The sequence below is a fragment of the Lampris incognitus genome, chromosome 4 (genome assembly GCF_029633865.1).
Source record: "Lampris incognitus isolate fLamInc1 chromosome 4, fLamInc1.hap2, whole genome shotgun sequence".
In the NCBI taxonomy this organism is placed as follows: domain Eukaryota; kingdom Metazoa; phylum Chordata; class Actinopteri; order Lampriformes; family Lampridae; genus Lampris; species Lampris incognitus.
The window spans coordinates 58,536,048-58,554,884 of record NC_079214.1 but is presented as its reverse complement, the minus strand read 5'-3'; the positions used below and the strand labels follow the sequence as shown (position 1 = coordinate 58,554,884).

At 44.7% G+C, this 18,837-nt stretch overlaps 1 protein-coding gene across 1 annotated transcript in view; it reads right to left on the bottom strand.

Moving 5' to 3' along the window:
• Nucleotides 1–200: 200 nt before the first annotated feature.
• The window catches only part of spon1a (spondin 1a), a 177,135-nt gene continuing 158,498 nt past the window's right edge, over nucleotides 201–18,837 (bottom strand). The window contains exons 8-15 of the mRNA XM_056279385.1: nucleotides 16,410–16,550; nucleotides 11,703–11,778; nucleotides 11,420–11,602; nucleotides 9,212–9,382; nucleotides 5,072–5,239; nucleotides 4,825–4,989; nucleotides 2,378–2,647; nucleotides 201–364 (exon numbers count right to left, since the gene is read on the bottom strand). Coding sequence (XP_056135360.1) covers nucleotides 201–364; nucleotides 2,378–2,647; nucleotides 4,825–4,989; nucleotides 5,072–5,239; nucleotides 9,212–9,382; nucleotides 11,420–11,602; nucleotides 11,703–11,778; nucleotides 16,410–16,550 — 1,338 coding nt within the window. The remainder of the gene's footprint in view (nucleotides 365–2,377; nucleotides 2,648–4,824; nucleotides 4,990–5,071; nucleotides 5,240–9,211; nucleotides 9,383–11,419; nucleotides 11,603–11,702; nucleotides 11,779–16,409; nucleotides 16,551–18,837) is intronic.

The following is an 18,837-nucleotide window of genomic DNA, read 5'->3' as shown; positions in this document are numbered from 1 at the left end:
TTTTCCTTTACAGTCCCAGAGATTTTCCTATAAACTGGTCTCTGGATTCAAACAATGCTGATTCAAGTGTGTGCCAGTTCAGCCCTAAACAGAGTGCATTAGATCATCGTGTGACATTGTGCCACACCCTGTCCTGTTCCCAGCTCCACTGTCATCCCACAAGCCCCTAACCACCCCAACTCCTACACCTTTCCTCTGTCCTAGCAAGGGTGCACGTTACACGCCCTGATCTCCTTCCTGTCCTTGCAGCTGGGAAGTTGGGCACTCTTAAACCTCCGCTTAGCCGTCATGAGCCGCTCTTGGATACCCCCTCCACACAGCTTGGTACAGTCTGTCCAGCTCGACCATGGCCTCATCTTACACACTAAGGACAGAAATGTTGGGGAAAAGGAGGGGGGGGGATTACAATCAGTATGTTTCCATGCAAGTTAAAATTCGATTTTAATCAGATTAAGGCAATCGTTTGAGAACTGCAGCTGCGAAGTAAACACTTTAACCAAACTATCTTATTATCATTTGGACCTTATGTAACCATAATGGGATGAGCAGAGCCAGATTTTTCCTCAATCGTCCGAGTTACTGTACTTGCACCTTAATCAGAGTGCTTTCGGTGAATTGCTTGTGTGCATACACCAAGAGCTACTGGCATCTGAACTGGAAATGATACACAAAGGACAAACCACTGCGTTTCTAGAGTGAGACTGAAACAGCAAATGTTCATGCTCAGTAAAGTTTTTGGACATGGGGAGAACACAGAAACTGAGACGTTTTCCAAAAAGTCTCAAAGTGTTGGAAGTGTGATCACACATAACATGGCTTCCGTTCCGTAATTCGACTATCCAACAAGTCGTGTGAACTTGGGAGAAAAATCATGTAGACACCTTTTTCTTTTGGACCTCCCCTCTGCCGATCTGGGGAGAGCTGCAGACTACCACATGCCTCCTCCGATACATGTGGAGTCGCCAGCTCCTTCTTTTCACCTGACAGTGAGGAGTTTCACCAGGGCGACGTAGCGTGTGGGAGGATCCTCCTAGTGTAGCGACCAGGACACATAACCACATCCGGCTTCGCAGACACTGCCAATTGTGTCTGTAGGTACGCCTGACCAAGCCGGAGGTAACACGGGGATTCGAACTAGAGATCCCTGTGTTGGTAGCCAACGGAATAGACTGCCAAGCCACCCCCCCCCCCCCCCCATGTAGACACCTTAATCAAACTAATACTTTTGGCTGCTTCCGTTAGGGGTTACCACAGAGGATCATCTGCATCCTCCTCTGTCACACCAGCCACCTGTATGTCCTCTCTCTCACCTATCCCGTAACCTCTCGAGAGGTCGTTGGGGCACCGCTGTTGAGTCCTCAACTGCCCTCTGTAAGCTAGAAAAGTCAAAGGCCTGTCCACTCTCTGATGTTACATAGCCATCGCTTCTTCTGTCTTCCTTGGCAGCTCTATACCCAGCGTCTCTCCTCCACACATGTCCAAGCCATCTCAATCTTGCCTCGTCTCTAAACCGTCCAACCTAAGCTGTCTCTCTAATATACTTGTCCTTCGTTACTCCCACTGTCTCACAACCATCTTGTAAACCTTCCCTTTAACTCTTCCTGATACCTTTCTGTTGCAAATCACTCCTGACGCACTTCTCCACCTCTCTTCTGCACTCCCCGTTACTTTGGACAGTTGACCCCAAGTATTTAAACTCACGCCTTCCTTGCATCCTTACCATTCCACTGTCCTCACTCACACACGTATTTCAGCTTGCTCCTACTGACTTGAATTCTTCTCTCCAGGCCCTCCTCAGCCTGCTCCCTACTCGCGCTACAGATCACAATGTCATCCGCAAACATCATAGTCCACGGAGACACCTGCCTGATCTCGTCCGTCAACCTGTCCATGCCCACTGCAAACAAGAAAGGGCTCAGAGTCTATCCTTGATGTAATCCCACCTCCACCTTAACCCATCTGTCATTCCAACTGCACACCTCACCTCTGTAACTCCCAACTTTCTCATACAATACCACACCTCCTCTCTCAGCACTCTGTCATATGCTTTCTCTAAATCTGCAAAGACACAATGCAACACTTTCAAAGCAAACATCACATCTGTGGTGCTCTTTCGTGGCATGAAAACATACTACTGCTCACTAATCGTCACCTCTCCTCTTAACGTAGCTTCTATTACTCTTTCCCATATCTTCATGTTGTGGCTGATCAACTTTATACCTCTGTAGTGGCTACAGTTCTAATAATAATTCCATTATTCACCTTAATTGGATTACTGACTGCATGTGAACACAGTCACTGTGTTCCTTGTCTGACTTTCGCTGAGTTTTTGTACTTTCGTTATGAAACCCACCACCTGTGTATTAGGGATACCCACCTGGGAGTTCAGCGGTGACCTCCTCCCTCCCTCCCTGTTTGCTTCTCCTCTTCTCACGCTGCTCCTTGCGTCGTTTCTTCTCATCACTGTTGGCTTGGCCGCGGTTGCATTTCCTGATCTTGCACTTCCTCCTCTGGATGGTCTCGGGGCAGGGGTCTCCCCCAAACTGAGGCTCCAGCTTCACCATGCGTGTCCGGATCATGTGACCCTTTCCGCAGGACTTGTTGCACTCTGACCACTCGGTCCACTCTGTCACCACACAGTCTGTAGCTGGAGACAGGAGAGGAGACGAGTTGTGGCCAAACAAGAGGTGCGAGTGATTAAAGTAATTTTATGATGAGAGGGGAAAGGAGGATAGAACAGCAAGATGAAAGATAAATAAAATCCATTAACATCAACTACTACTTTTTGTGGAATTCAAATGAACTGTGTATTTCAATAGTAGAACAATGCATGTCCTACAGGGCATAAATTATTATCTGGGGAAATAGTGAGAACATCATCTTCGAGTGATAAAAGAGAGCAAAGCAGACACAATGAAGAAAATAGAATTTATTTTCACACTAAGCTATTCTGTATGTATGGCAGATGTTACAAAATTAAAGGCCTTTGCACACCAAGTCAGAATTTTTCATGTGTTTAATTTCCTTATCTGTCATCGTGTTCCAACAAAAAAAATATGCAGAAAATCTAGTGTGCTGAAAACATTTATGAAGGATGACTTTTTTGTTGTTGTGGATATGTAAACTTAATGGACAAAATTTGGACTTGGTGTGCAAAGGCCTTACGAGACTGCATAGCATGTAACTATTTTGGCAAGGCTTTGAGAAAAGTGGGAGCCTGTCTGATCGAACATAAGATTAATGTCAGTAGAGGTGATGTTATATCTCCTGTCGTGTGTAATTTCACTGCAAAGGGGTGTAGCATGGACCATCATAGACATGTGAGCACTGACAGAGCTCGCGTCAATCCCTAATAGGCAAGAGCTTCATACACGCATCCTATTTAGGATGTCTGAATGTGAAGTGAGGAGCAGGTTGACAAGCCATGTGATTCTCTCTCTTCTGGAATAAATAAAACATCATCCATCACTAGGCACCAGAGGCGGCCATGTGATAGCTGCACTGCCCAATTTTCTGGGGATCCTATATCTCTGACTTCCAGGTGTTTTCAGTGCACAGTGGCATATACAGCAGAGACCTAATTTTTTCAAATAAAGTCCAGGTGCAATCCATTTGGTTTTTCAAAAGATCTAGTCCAATGATTTTAGTTCAGTCAGTGTCATTTTTTTTAGCTTCACGAGTACAGGGTTGGAGTTAACTGTTATAGTGCCCCATATCTGCATACAACCAATCCTCAGAAGGTTGAGGAGGTGTGGCCTGGAGTTCATGATTCTTTGGTAGCTAGCTAGCTCGCATGATGTCTTTATGCATGTTCAATAGTAATCCAGTTAAGGAAATCACAAAGTTGAATCAGTTCATCTGGACACAACGTTTATTGAGAGAGAGTTTTCCCTGTGATAACTTGCAACGATTCAAAAACAGGCCAGCTGACATTGATGATGACAGTTCGTGGTTGTCCATTCACATAAGGGACATAATTTATTACCTGAAGGAGAGTTTTGCAAAGGGCATTTGTTAACTGTGGGGGAATTGCAGTGGCACTCATTTGAATGTTAGCTGATAGTAAATCTCTCACAAAAGTGATGGTTCAATATTTAACAGTAGCAATAAGTTTAGATAGTAGTCTTTTAGGGCATGCTACTTGTTTGTGTGTGGCTACTGTACAGTAGTATAGCAATAATACCTTGCAATATTGCTCCTGTTTGCATAGTTTTGAAAATACTTATACATTAGTTTTACACACTTAAAAGATCCAGTATTCTAATATTTATAGGACAGCAATGTGACATATGCATCTATTTTTTCTCCCCCAATTACACTTGGCCAATTACCCCACTCTGCCGATCCGGAGAGGGCTGCAGACTACCACATGATACAGATACGTGGGGAGTTTTACTGCGGGGATGTAGCACGTGGGAGGATCACGCTGTTCCCCCTCCCTCCTGAACAGGTGCCCTGACCAACCAGGACACACACCCACAGACATGGCCAATTGTGTCTGTAGGGACGACTGACCAAGCCGGACATAACATGGGATTCGAACCGGAGATCCCTGTGTGTGTGTGTAGGCAATGGAATAGACCGCTACCTGGACGCCCTGTTTTTACTTTGAACCAGGTCAGTTTCCCAGTATGTTAAAAACTTGCTTGGCAATAAAACTGACTGATTTTAAGTGAAAAGTATAATCACATGCTACCCACCACATTTCCCTTGTTCGATATAATATGGCTGTATGGTATAAGGAGCAAAGGCTGGTGCCTACGTCTGTATGACAAAAATGCTATATCTTTACTCAGGTGTGTGTGTGGGGTGTATGTTACTCACGACACTCTGGCAGCATGCACTTCTCCACCTGTTCCAGGTCCTCTGTACACTCCCCCAACTCCACTGGGGACTTCAGCATACGCTGGCGAGTCCGCAGGCCCTTCCCACACGTCACACTGCAGTCACTCCAGTCCGACCACGGAGTCAGCATACAGGGAATTGTGTCTACACATGATGGAATACACTCAGACTATACTTCATCAACTTTGAAGTGAATAGGGACCCTGGTTTTGATTTTGCTACTCACGGCACTCTGGCATCATGCACTTCTCCACCTCCAGCACCTCTGCACCACACACAGACCCGTCGGCAGGAGGCATCTTCACCATGCGCTCCCTCCTCTTCATGCCCAGGCCGCAAGTGGCACTGCAGACATCCCACTCCCCCCATTCTGTAACCAGGCAACTGCTGGGGGCTGGAGGGCAAGATAAGCGGTTTAGAGAGGGAAATACCACCTACTCAATAACTCCAGGGCTGCAACTAACAGTTATTTTCTCGATCAATCTTTTAATCGTTACGTGTAGGAAATGACAGAAATAAGAAAAAATGCCCATCACAGGTTCCCGGAGCCATGTTTGATGTCTGAAAATGGTTTGCTTGGTCTGACCAGCAGGCAAAACCAACCCTAAAGTATGCTTGTGTGATACGTGAATTAGAGTGTTATGAATAGATAACAGTATTATTGGGATATGAATCAGACAAAGTCGAGTAAATCGCAGCAATTGTGAAGCTGATACCAGGTTGGTATTTAATTTGATAAATGATGAAATCCATTATCCAAACCGCTTACCCTGCTCTCAGGGTTGTGGGATGCTGGAGCCTATCCCAGCAGTCGTTGGGCGTCAGGCGGGGAAACACCCTGGACGGGCCGACACACATTCACACCTAGGGACAATTTACCTACATGTCCTTGGACCGTGGGAGGAAACCCACGCAGACACGGGGAGAACATGCAAACTCCACACAGAGGATGACCTGGGACAACCCCCAAGTTTGGACTACCCCGGGGCTCGAACCCAGGACCTTCTTGCTGTGAGGTGACTGTGCCGCTCTAAATGATGAAATCTATTGCCAAAATGACAACTTACATTGTTATAGTATGTTGTTGTATGCCTAGATCAGACTATATTACAAACACACATATAAAATAGTTGAACCATATTATGTATAAATGGGTGGAACAAATTAAGTCAGGAAATTCAATCCACCAATCAAAAGGCAGGCTATGAAACTTGAGGAAACCAGTTTGTGCTGCATATTGATGCTTGTATACATCTGCTGCTGTCACGTGTGACTGCTCATCCATCACCGTTGCAGCTACCATCTGTGTGGATATGTCTCTATGTACTTTATGGGGGATTTGATGTTCTTCATAGATTTAGTACTCACAAGCAGATCCCCAAGATGGTGGCATGCAGCGGCTACTGTGGCTCCCTGTTCAGTGCTATGTTTTCTTTATTAGATTTAAGTTTATTTACAAGTGTAGGTTATGCGATCTTCTACAGCCGTCAGGAACTTTTAAACCTCCGAATGGATTACTCACTTCCCTTCCGCTCACCGGTCTCACAATGGAAACGCTGCCCCCGTCGGCAACTTAAACAGAAGAGGGGTAAGCAGGGTGGGCTACATGCTAAGCTTAGTAGCGCTCCCTTCAAAGTTTCCCTTCTCAGCATCTTCATGGCTAATGTCCGATCGTTAGCTAACAAAATGAACGAACGAACAAGATTCAGGCTGTCTGCTGATGTTTACGGAGATCTGGCTAACAGCAACATAGCCGACTCGGCTGTCAAGTTAGCGGGCCGCACAGCCTTCCATGCCGACAGGACAGCGGACTCCAGCGAGATCTGGAGGAGGTTCGAGTATTGAACTCTTGGTGCAACAATACAAAGGTCGTTGAAAGGCATTGCTCTGCTGATCTGGACCTCCTTATGATTCAGTGCAGGCCTTTTTACCTGCCTAGGGAGCTAACGGCAATTACCATTGCCGCTATGTGCATCCCTCCCTCATGCTAATGCTAAGGTAGCACTTAAGCAACTACAATGTGCCATCAGCAGACCAAACACCTGGACAATGCCTTTATCATAGGTGGTGATTTCAATCAAACTAACCTCAAGGCTGTATTACCCAAATTCCATCAAAATGTCTCCTACCCTACTAGGGGACAAAAAATCCTGGACCATTATTATACTAACATTGAGGACTCATACAAGGCTACTTCCTGCCCCCACCTGGGGCAGTCTGACCACCTCTGCCTGTTCCTGGCCCCAGCCTACAACCCCCCCCCCCCATAAAACAGATCAAGCCAGCAGTAAATACAATCCCTGTCTGGCTAGAAGGAGCAGTCTCTGAACTCAGGACTGTTTTGTCAACACTGACTGGAGTATTTTTGCACATTCAGCCACCCATGGCTCCCATATAGACATTAATGAACAGACATCTGCTGTGCTATCTTATGCCCCTTTTCCACTACATGGTACCAACTCAACTCAACTCGACTTTTTCGTTTTCCATTACTGGAAAGTACCGACATTTTGGTAACTGTTACCACCTTTGTCGAGGTTCCAAAATCAATGCAGACCAGCTATACTGAGGGGGGTACTGTTACGATAATGGGAAATGCTCCAGTAGTGGTCCCACTGTCCATGACGCCTCCCTCCCAGATGAGCTAAATCATTTCTATGCCCGCTTCGAAAAGGACAGTACTGACCCAGCTCCAAAATCCCTACCCATCCAGAAAACCAGATGCTCACTCTATTGATCGCAGAGGTCAGAGAATCACTGCGCAGAGCGAACACACGGAAGGCTGCCGGACCGGACGGCATACCGGGTTGAGTCCTTCGAGAATGCTCCGACCAGCTAGCTGAGGTCTTTAACCTCTCACTGTCTCAATCCATAATCCCGGCATCCTTGGAGATCACCTCTATCATTCCTGTTCCCAAGAAATCAACACCCCCCCCCCCCCCATTGCCATGAAGTACTCTGATAGACTGGTTCTGGTTCACATCAAAAACATTATTCCCCCCCCCCCCCCCACACACACACACAGTCAACCCACATCAGTTTGCCTACCATCCCAAAAGGTCTACGGAGGACGCAATTGCCACTGCCATGCACTATGCTCTGACCTACCTTGAACTTAACAACATATACATCCGGATGCTGTTCATATATTACAGCTCTGCTTTCAACACTATCATTCCCGCCAAACTAACCCCCAAACTCCTCTCCCTTGGCCTCAACCACTCCCCTCTGTTAACTGGACCCTTGACTTCCTGACCAACAGACCTCAGTCTGTTAGGTTAGGTGACCACACCTCCTCCACCCTGACCCTCAGCACAGGTGCCCCTCAAGGCTATGTTCTGAACCTCCACTTTTTCTCCCCCTTTACCCACGACTGCCTGCCAACTCACCCTTCAAATGTAGCAGTTAAGTTTGCGGGTATCACCAACAATGACGAGATTCAGCACCTCACATTATGGTGCACCACTAACAATCTTGTCTCAATGTGCAGAAGATAAAGGAGCTGATTGTGGACTTCAGGAGGTCTAGAAGCTGCAGCCACTCCCCCATACACATCAATGGAGTGGAAGTGAAGCGTGTCTCTAGCTTTAGATTCCTTGGAGTTCACATCAGTAAGGACCTCTCCTGGACATCAAACACCCAGGCCCAACAATGCCTGCATTTGAGGAGCGCCTGTCTATCCCCCAAAATTCTCACCAACTTCTACCAGCTGCACATCAGTAGACCAGAAAGCTCTGCAGCGGGTCATCAAGGCGACCCAGCATATCACCGGTACCCAGGTCCCAGCCAACAAAGATATTAATCATAAACGCTGCCTTCAAAGGGGTCTCAGCATCAGCAGAGATCCTACCCACCCCAACCATGGATTGTTCTCCCCCCTGCGCTCTGGGAGGCGCTACAGGAGCCTCAGAGCCTGCACTACCAGGCTCAAAAACAGCTTCTTTCCCCAAGCTGTTACCCATCTGAACCTGGCTACCCACTGAATGTCTGTAAATATGTTTATACTCATGCTCTTTTTTTAACTTTATCTTTTAGTCTTCGTCAGTATCTTATACCATGTTTGTCTGTCTGTCTTGCACTGTTTGGTGACGCCGCAGCCCTCATTTCATTTTTGCACGTGTGCCTGCACATTGTTTTTAATGGCAATGAATTGAGATCAATTCATCACCAGAGCTAAACGTCATACTGCCATTCCAATTGCATGAAATCTGCTTTTCCAAATATGTGAGTTGTCCTAACTGATCCCTGAATAATAATGAATGTATCTGAGGATAATAATGTGGTGTTTGAAATGTGGAGCTAACCCGCACTTAACCGCTCATTTACTAATAGAAGATGTTTGTCAAACTGAGTCCAGGAAACTCACTGCAATCCTCATTGACGACACACTTATCTGTTTCCTCTGTGGGCAGGGTGCAGACTGAGCCATCATCAGGGAACTGCTTTACATAGCGCTCGCGTGAACGAGTGCCCATCCCACACGTCACACTGCATGGGGACCAGGTGATCCACTCTGACATCATACAGGTGGATGCATCTGAGGGGTCAAAGGTCAACGAGTAGATTACAAACCTCAGTAATTTCCCCATCTGTGAAGTTACATACAAACTACTGTGTTGCACAATGGCAATATTATATTTTCAAAAAGGTTATGCCTTTTTTTTGTCTTATACTTGGCAGGATGTAGTAATCCCTGTTCCATACCTCAAAGTTTTTACAATTGTGATGGGAGTTGGCTGCAAATGATATTTTCCAGCAAGCAGAAAATAATAGGTCAAGGAGTGCTATACAAGAGTGTAACTATAAACCAGCTCATGGAACTGCTGGTTTATCTGTCTGATATGATAGATTAATATTGAATATTTACCACAGTGATTATGTGTTAACTTGTTCGTGGGTGATTTTGAACGACATCAATCAACTTGAGTAAAAAAAAAAAAATTAGAAAAGCTGCATTCAAAGGTGAATTTATTATGAATGTTGAGTGTGGTCATTTTGATGTAATATATTCTGTGTCATGCCTGCCGACTCCTATTCACACCAAATGGTCCATAGCCCAATGCAGGTAAGACATTCTATATCAAAATAAATTGTTGTGCCAAGCATTAGAAACCAATAACAATAGCTTGATGCATGCTCAATACCAAGGTAAGGAAATCCCAGAATGTTGGATCAGTTCATCTGAATAAAACGTTTCATCACTCATCTAAGTGATCTCTTCAGTCGAACTGACTGCAGGTATCCGCACCTTTATAAACAATACAGTTGCGTAACGACCGGAAACAATGACCAGTTTCATATGCAAATTACCGTGACAGTCAACTACAGTTACAATGGCCATGTGTACTATTCACAGAGGACTGAGGAATAGTTGCAATCACAGCATTGTAAGATGGCAACAGATGTACTCTTAGCAGCCCCGCTCACATAGATGACTTCTCTGGCCATCTATGATGGCCAAGAGGATGGCACAACACAGAAGAGCCAACAGCTCAGGCCAGGACTCCACAGTCTACACCCACTCTTTCAAGGATGAGGATGTGCACATCCTTGATAGGGAGGAATGCTGGTTTGAACAGGGAACAGAATGACCATCCCTGAACTGAGGGGGAGGGGGGGGGGCTAAGAGTACACGTGTCACCACCTTACAATGCTGTGATTGCAACCATTCCTAAATCCTCTGTGAATAGTAGACATGGCCATTGTAACTGTAGTTAACTGTCATGGCAATTTGCATATGAAACCGAGCGTTGGTTTCAGTCGTTATGGCATTGCATTGTTTATAAGGGTGGGGACACCTGCAATCAGTTGAGACTGAAGACCCCACTTAGATGAGTGATGAAACATTGTGTCTAGATTCATCTTTCTGGGGCAATAACAATAGCTTCTTCCTTTATTTACTGAAGATGGTTTATGTATTATTAGTTTAGGCCACTTCAGTAAAACAAGTCTTAAAAAGCAACATTTAGTTCTGCTCAATAAAGCAGCAGTAATTGAACAATTAACAGCATCAGTGGGTGAACACAAACAGACATTGACAAAAGCATGACTCTCAAACATAAAACCCACAAAAGGATCATCTAGACATTGGCGCCATGTATAAATGGGATATTTTTGGCTAAGGTGACATAGTTAGCATCCAACCCTGCCCCCTGCCTGTTATACTATCGGCTCGGACACATAAAAGCTCGCCTCATAAACACTTTGCTGTACTTTACCTCTCTGGCTGCTACCATTTTATTAGCTGCTGCTCAAATGAGCAATGGGTATTGCTGATATTCCCTACACCAATAAAGGCCTGTTAAAAAACCAGCCCTGACCTTTTCCAGTGTCAGACCAGTAATCGATGCAATAAGGCTCAAATGCTAACAAAGATGATGAAAAGCACCTGTAGTGCCCATAAAGTGGCCCTGTGGGTACCAGAGATAAAAGCCTATGCTATCGGACAGCCGGGATTTACTCCCGTTAGATGGATCCCTTGACTCAAGTGCAGTGGGATCTCAGCTCCATTAAAGATGTTCTCATTGTCTGCATGAGCCGAGAGCGGCCTCGAGTCTTTGGTACCGACACTCACCTTCATCACTGCAGCCGGGCCCCATGCAAGGCTCAAAATCCTGGGTGTGTGGGCAGGGCACACTGAGGTCCAGCTGGGCCTTCAGCATCCTCTGCCTCATCCGCTTGCCTTTCTCACAAGTGGCTGAGCTGCAGGCGGACCACGGAGACCAGTTGGAGTAAATGCACGTCTCAGGGGTATCATCTGTAGGGTGCCAAAAGGGAGCAGAGATACAATCTTAAAACTATTTGCAGCAGGTACATATAAGAGAGAGAGATAGATAACTAGAGAGAACGAGCCAGACCTTCCTCTTTTTCCTCTTGGGCAATATCTGCTACAATGTCATCCACGTTATCTGGCACAATGTTGCACTGCTCGCCCTGCAGAGACAGAGACAAACACAGTGTTTTGTCACAAGATACTGGACCATCCCACAAGTGCTTAAGTATTGGCTTTGACCGCACATGATTAGAAAGAGCAGATAACAGGGAGCGTAATCTTTAGACATACAGCTTATAAATGGTCTCATCTGGCCTACGCAAAGATAAACACACTGCACTGAGAGAAAACATATCATTTCAAATTCCTTCCACAAGGTATATCGCAATAAATCTCCAAACGTATACACGTGACAAGCATTCAGAATGTTTATGGTGGCAAATAAATGTGGCATGTTTATATTCCTGTGTATGTGGGAGAGAGATTAAGAGGGTACTGATGCTTACCCAGTGCAAACTGTTAATTCTGAAGAGGGCCTTGCCATTTTATTGTGAAATTAAGAAAACTGATTTTATCTCACCAAGACTATTTGAGATTCAGGGACATTGCATCAACTCCTCAGCCTCTGTATGATTACACATGTTAATACATTTTCAGATTCAACTTTATAGTGATTTCAGTAGAAATAATAAACACCCTTGCAAACACCCCTCATGTTGTATTGTTGATTTTGAGCGCAGGAAGATGTTCACTTTAAAAGTTGTATGTACTGGTGCACTTTTAGTCCAGAATAAAAGCCTAGCAGGGGCTTCAAGAAGTACTCTCAAAAGAGTACAACTTTGCTAAACTCTGTAGCTAATACCATCAGGCTGCCATCACATGCTAGTGGTTAGATACCCACTGACAACTGATCTATCAAGAGTGTCGTACCATCTTCTAAGCAATATGTTGTTTCCTATCAGTTATTAGAAACCATGCTAAATGTCAGAAAAGCCATTTTCTGGGTTCTTCAATTTTGGACAGTTTCATATATCAGAATCAGGTTTATTGGCCATGTAGGTTTGCACAAACATGGAATTTGACTCCGGTTTTGTGGCTCTCTGTGTAATTAACATAGAGTAACAACACTATAACACAACAATCTTCGGATACATACACAAGGATTGACTTATACAGGCGAAATAAGAGGTGATAAAGTGCAATAGTGTGGAGAATATATCAGGGATGCTGAAATAGATGCTAGCAGGTTACTTACATACATGCCCTGTGTGCAGGTTTTAAATCCAACGTGTTATCTGACATCTTTACTAAAACTGCAGGTGAGGAACTAGCCGCAATGTTTGCTTTAGAGGGGTGTACAATAGCTTTTGACTGCAGTATTTCACCCTGGTGGTAGCTCACATTCCTCAGGGGGTGTTGGATTGCCTTCCTTGTGAATGTGGCCAGGCAGCTGCAGGACGCTGTGTGGTGCCTGCTGCTGTTGGCAGACTCACAGCTTGAAGGGGAACCTGCTGCTTGATCTTTCATTGCATGTCAAGCTTTTAACTGTGAATTGAACACCAAATTGTTTACCTGATGGTTCTTGCAACTGTGTTTTCCTCTTGTGTAACACTAAAGGCCAGACGCCTGAAACCCATAATTACAGCCAAGTGGCACAATTTTCTCTTTTTTTCCACTAGAAAGCAGTTTGCAGTATTTGTTTTAAAAGGCACAATACAAACAAAGATTTTCTGGAATCAGGACACTTTGTCATTTCATTTCATGTACTTGCGTACATGAAATGAAACAAAATGTCATTTCCCCCAGCCCACAGCAGTGCAACACAAACACAAAAACACATATATCCAAACTAATACAAAAATCCAAACTAACCAAAAAAAAAAATCACTGTCCAGGAGAACAAACGCCAGCCAGGATGACTTCTGGTCTGCATGGGCTACCAGTTAGCTTAGCCTGCCCCGCTTCCGCATCCTGTCAGACCGCCCTCGGTGTTTCCTTTTCTGGCGCAGCTCCGGGGTCCTTGGGCCCACCGGACACAGCAGACCAGGCTCCCTCAGCCAATTCAACGCCAGCTCTCCCAGCCAGACACCCTCGACACACCTCCCCGCACCCGCACTCCACATGGCGACACCAAAGTCAACACCAGGCGAGGCCGCCACCAGACCGCCCTCTGTATTATCAGAACTGCTGGTCTGCATGGGCTAGCAGTTAGCTTAGCCTGCCCTGCTTCCGCATCCTGTCAGACCGCCCTTGGTGTTTCCGCTCCAGGCAGGGCTGTGGTCCCTGGGCCCACAGGATGCAGCAGACCAAGCTCTCCCAGCCATCAAACGAACACACTGCATGGACCGTACTGGGTGAGGCCACCGCAAAGGTGAATTTGTGCTGCCATCTTCCCACACCAGAAGCGGAATTTAATAATAATTATCGTAATTTTTAATGTTTTTTATTTGCCATCACAGCTAATGTCTGAAGCCAACACAACTTGTTTCAGCTGAACTACAACAACCCAAGCAAAAAAGCAAGCTGACACATCTGAAACACTTACAAACCTTTATCAAAAGATTGGTTTGTTTGAGCACAGTGAATAGAGATAGCACACATCTTACTTGCATCTCTTTTGATGGCCTTTCTGTGAAATCCTACCTTGAATGAAGCCACATGGACGATACCAAGAGACGGAAAACGAGGGAGAGGCTAAGAGGGAACAGTGGTGGGGATGTGGAAAAAATATATCATGCCCATGTTTTTAATCAATGAGAATTATAATGTTATAATGTTAATTAAAAAAATGCAAAACCTTAAACGTCTTACAAATCTATGTAATTTTAGATGCATTCACTCAAAAATATTTTGAAGGTATTGCAACCTGCCTGAATTATTAGCATTAAATGTTACATGTTAGGGTAAAAAAAAAACTTTAATAGAAAGAAAAGTTTGAAAACAAAAAGTTCTGTGCTTTTCAATTTTTTAATACATGAGCCAAGGGAGTATGAGGCTGTTGCATTTACAATGTCTAAAGGTTTAACTTTAAAAGGCCCAATGCCAAATCCCGCTGCCTTGGGCCTTTTTGGTGTTAGAGGAGATATGAATAATTCACACATGGTTGAGTGTGTGTAGTATATATTATAGGTTCAATGGAAAAAGTCCTACAGGACATTTCACCGATGGTCTTGTGTATGTGCAATCAGTACTGATGGGTAATGTAGTGGACTTAAAGTGCTCATTGTGAACTATAATGACGGGGAAATTGGTATTCTCCTGTTCACAGACTCTTTCCCTACCGGGCCTACACGTACCATAATGCATTGAGCTTAAGTCTCTGTATCATAATCCATAAAAATCCTCTGCACTAGAGTTGTGGGACGTTATTTCCACCATCAGAAACGGTAGTTTAGCCGAGAGAACGAGGATGTGTTTTTTTTTTTTAGAGTATTAGAAACCCTGCTATGCTGTATGCAGTCTTTCCCACCGCCAAATGACGCCATGATTCATCACTTGGTGGCCACAGAAAAACTGTTTCACAGCCTCCAGAGACGCGGAAACGATCGTCAACAACCGCAGGTATTTTTCATGTGCCATCCCCGCCACAGAGAGACAGAGATAAGGTTGAAAATTGGCGAATTTTCCCTTTAATACACAAAGGCACGTGTCTTGATAGGCAATCAGTCATTTTGATTGTGAATGGTAGGAGTCATTAGGAGAATGTGGAGATATTCATCCCATGGCGTCTTAACAGTTTGTTTGTGCTCTGCCCCTCTAGAGAAAGCACACCTAACGCTATAATCTATTTCTCAATAGTAGTCTGTGGAGTCAGACGACTCTAGTTTCACCGTGCTGTGTCTGCTGCACGGGGTAATGAGGAGGCAAAAAGTTATTTCCCACCACTTCTGAACACGTCAGTGGCATATGTATGTCATATAGCTATTTATCCGAGTAACCCCAGCTCAGTGTGGAAACCAACCCAATTTGGATAATTGAACTCAGAATCGATGAGGGTTAAGGATGACGATGGGGGGGGGGGGTTGTCTGAGATGGAGGCAGTTGAGGCTAATCGAGCCAAGCGGTAGAAACAGACATGGTGCCATTTGGATAAAGTCAGACAGAGAAGAGAAACAGTCATAAAGGGAAGCCGTAAAAAAAAAGAAAAACATATTTTTTTGTTAGATTAGTTGGTAAACCCAAGTCCAAACAAATGGTTTATATTTGTGTCAGCCTGTCACTGAGTCTTTTTACGGATTTTTCTTTGACTTTGATTTGGCTGAGAAAGATTTTTTTTTTTTTTACTTTTATTAATCCCCACGGGGCAATTCTTTCTCTGCATTTAACCCATCCTAGCTGTGTAGTTACGAGCAGCGGGCAGCTACAGCACCCGCGGACTAACTCCAGTTCTTCTTTCCATTGCCTCGGTCAGGGGCACATACAGGAGTATTAACCGTAACATGCATGTCTTTTTGATGGTGGGAGGAAACCGGAGCACCCGGAGAAAACCCACCGCAGACACGGGGAGAACATGCAAACTCCACACAGAAAGAACCTGGGATGACCCCCAAGGTTGGATGACCCCGGGGTTCGAACCCAGGACCTTCTTGCTGTGAGGCGACAGTGCTAACCACTGGGCCATCGTGCCACCCATTTATGGGGATTTATCACTTTTTATAGCTAAAAGTCATTAAGTTTGAAAGGCAGTACTATTAGAGAGTAGGGTATAACCTGAGAGGACCTGGGTAGACTCTTGTGTGTTTATAACAAGAGCTAGGCAGCAGGAGGAGTGACAGAGATGAGAGAAACACACCTTTCTGGCAATGCGCTCCACCATCACCCTGGCCACAGGAATGATGGCTCCTCCCTCTGGATCATAGAAGGGCCCTTGGGGGTGATCCAGGCTGGTCAGGGGCCGGATCTTGTCCTGGGGCAACATTGGCTTATTGGGGGACTGACAGACAGACAGACACACAGACACAATCACACGTTAGAGGAGAAAACACCCATTGACTACTTTGTATCCAGATCTTTGAAAATAAGATTTGGCCAAATACAGCTTGCAGCAACACTTTAAATTACAGGTCATTCATTATGCAGAAATAACCGGGTAATATAAAAGGTAAAATAGAGGTAATTGAACTATGATAACTGATAGAGTACAATACAGATGTTTCTACAGCTCTAATTTTGCTTTCTTGTCATTAAAATGTGCTGTTAAATATAATTTACATCAGACACTATATGGGATAAATCCACAAATCATATTGTGCCAAATATAAGTATGTTGATCCTTTGTGTTGCAGGGAAGTAATTAGCTGTTAATCCCCCCCCCTTTTTTTTCTCCCCAGTTGTACCCCGGCCAATTACCCCGCTCTTCCGAGCCATCCCGGTCGCTGCTCCACCCTCTCTGCCGATCCGGGGAGGGCTGCAGACTACCACATGCCTCCTCCCATAAATGTGGAGTCGCCAGCTGCTTCTTTTCACCTGACAGTGAGGAGTTTTGCCAGGGGGATGTAGCGTGTGGGAGGATCATGCTATTCTCCCCAGTTCCGCGCCCCGACCAACCAGAGGAGGCGCTAGTGCAGCGACCAGGACACATAACCACGTCCAGCTTCCCACCCACAGACACCCGACCAAGCCCGAGGTAACCGCACATTTTAATGACAAGGAAGTAAACAAGTGATACAGGAAAGCCCCGACTTTACTTATATTTTACTCAGTAATTACCTGTCATCATAGTTCAATTGCATCAGTTTTACTGTCGATTTTCTCAAAGATTTGTGTAATGAATATCCCGTAATATAAAGGGTTACCCAATTTGCATACAATCACACAAAGTCAAACAAAGCACAGGTCACACAAAGGACAAGTCACATAATCGTAATAGCAGCCTGTGGTTTATAGGCGAGATGCTGCTATTAGTCACCAGCAAAGGTCTGCCAGAAGGGGGCTGATAGAGGCGAGCACAGCCGGAGGCTGTCTGGAGGCACAGCGCATCCATTCACCTCCTACTGAGGCCACACACAGAAAACAGACTGGGATCAGTCCCATTAGTGGGCGTAAGAAAGATAGATGAGGATGGGGATAAGCAGGATTCACAGTTATGGAAAACCTCAAAGTTGCAAATACAATTCCCAGGCCCTGAAAAAGATATGGAAAATCATAATTTTGCAAAAGCCATGGAAATCTGACTAAAGCAGCATTAACTCTATTGAAGGTTAACTGATCAATTATAAAAAAGAGGGAGAAATAACCATTGCAGCAATGCTTTGGAGTTGCTGTCATTTGTGTTTGTGTATATGTCTTAGTGTGCTTACATGTGCCTCCACTGGCTTGCCCTCCTGTCAGTTTGCTAGCTATGTTGTCAAGTGCAATTTCAATAGTCAGTGGCATCAAATTGACAGGTACAAAATATGGCTTGCAAATGTTGTTGAGAGTAGCGTGGCTCTTATACAGTATTTGATAACCAGATTGACTTTCACATTATACAGTGTTAAAACACACCCTTTCAGTGGCAAATCTAAAAATGGTATGGAAATAAAGCCTTAATTAAGGAAAAGTCATTGGTGAAAAAGCTGTATGAACTCTAGATGGGGCTGCTGGTTAGATCATAGAAGTAATGACACACAATGTGAACCACATTATTTAGTAAAAGACATGTGCTGTCACTACTTTCTAGTAAGAAACATACAAAAACAAGACACAATTTTAATGGTACTGAACTAAGCCCCCAGTGTGTGAAGCCCGAGCTAAGCCGGCTTTTCTTAGTGGTAGGAATGTGAGATGCCTTCACGTCTCCAGAGGTGCCTTCACTTCAAAGTTTACAAGGATCCATCCATCCATTATCCAAGCTGCTTATCCTGCTGTCAGGGTCGCAGCAGTCTTTACAAGGATCCCAATGGAGAAATTGCACTTGTTCGTCATTTAAATTGACAACATCCTAATTCCTTAAAACGAGCACTGATGTGGTCAGCTGTTGCATGGAAAGTCATTCTTAACATGAGTAGCTGTAAATAGTAATTAATGAATGAGTCATATGGCACTGACAACACACTTGTTAACATTAGCAGATGGTGTAAAAACATTGATAACCATATTATCAATATGGTTCATAATATTGTAGCTGGCTATTAATGGATTCTTTTTTCCAAAAACTTGAGATGTGAATGTTCAAGATAGACTTGAGGAGCCCATCTCTTTTCTATATTGCTCAAGAAGCCGGGGCCGTAAATGGGAAG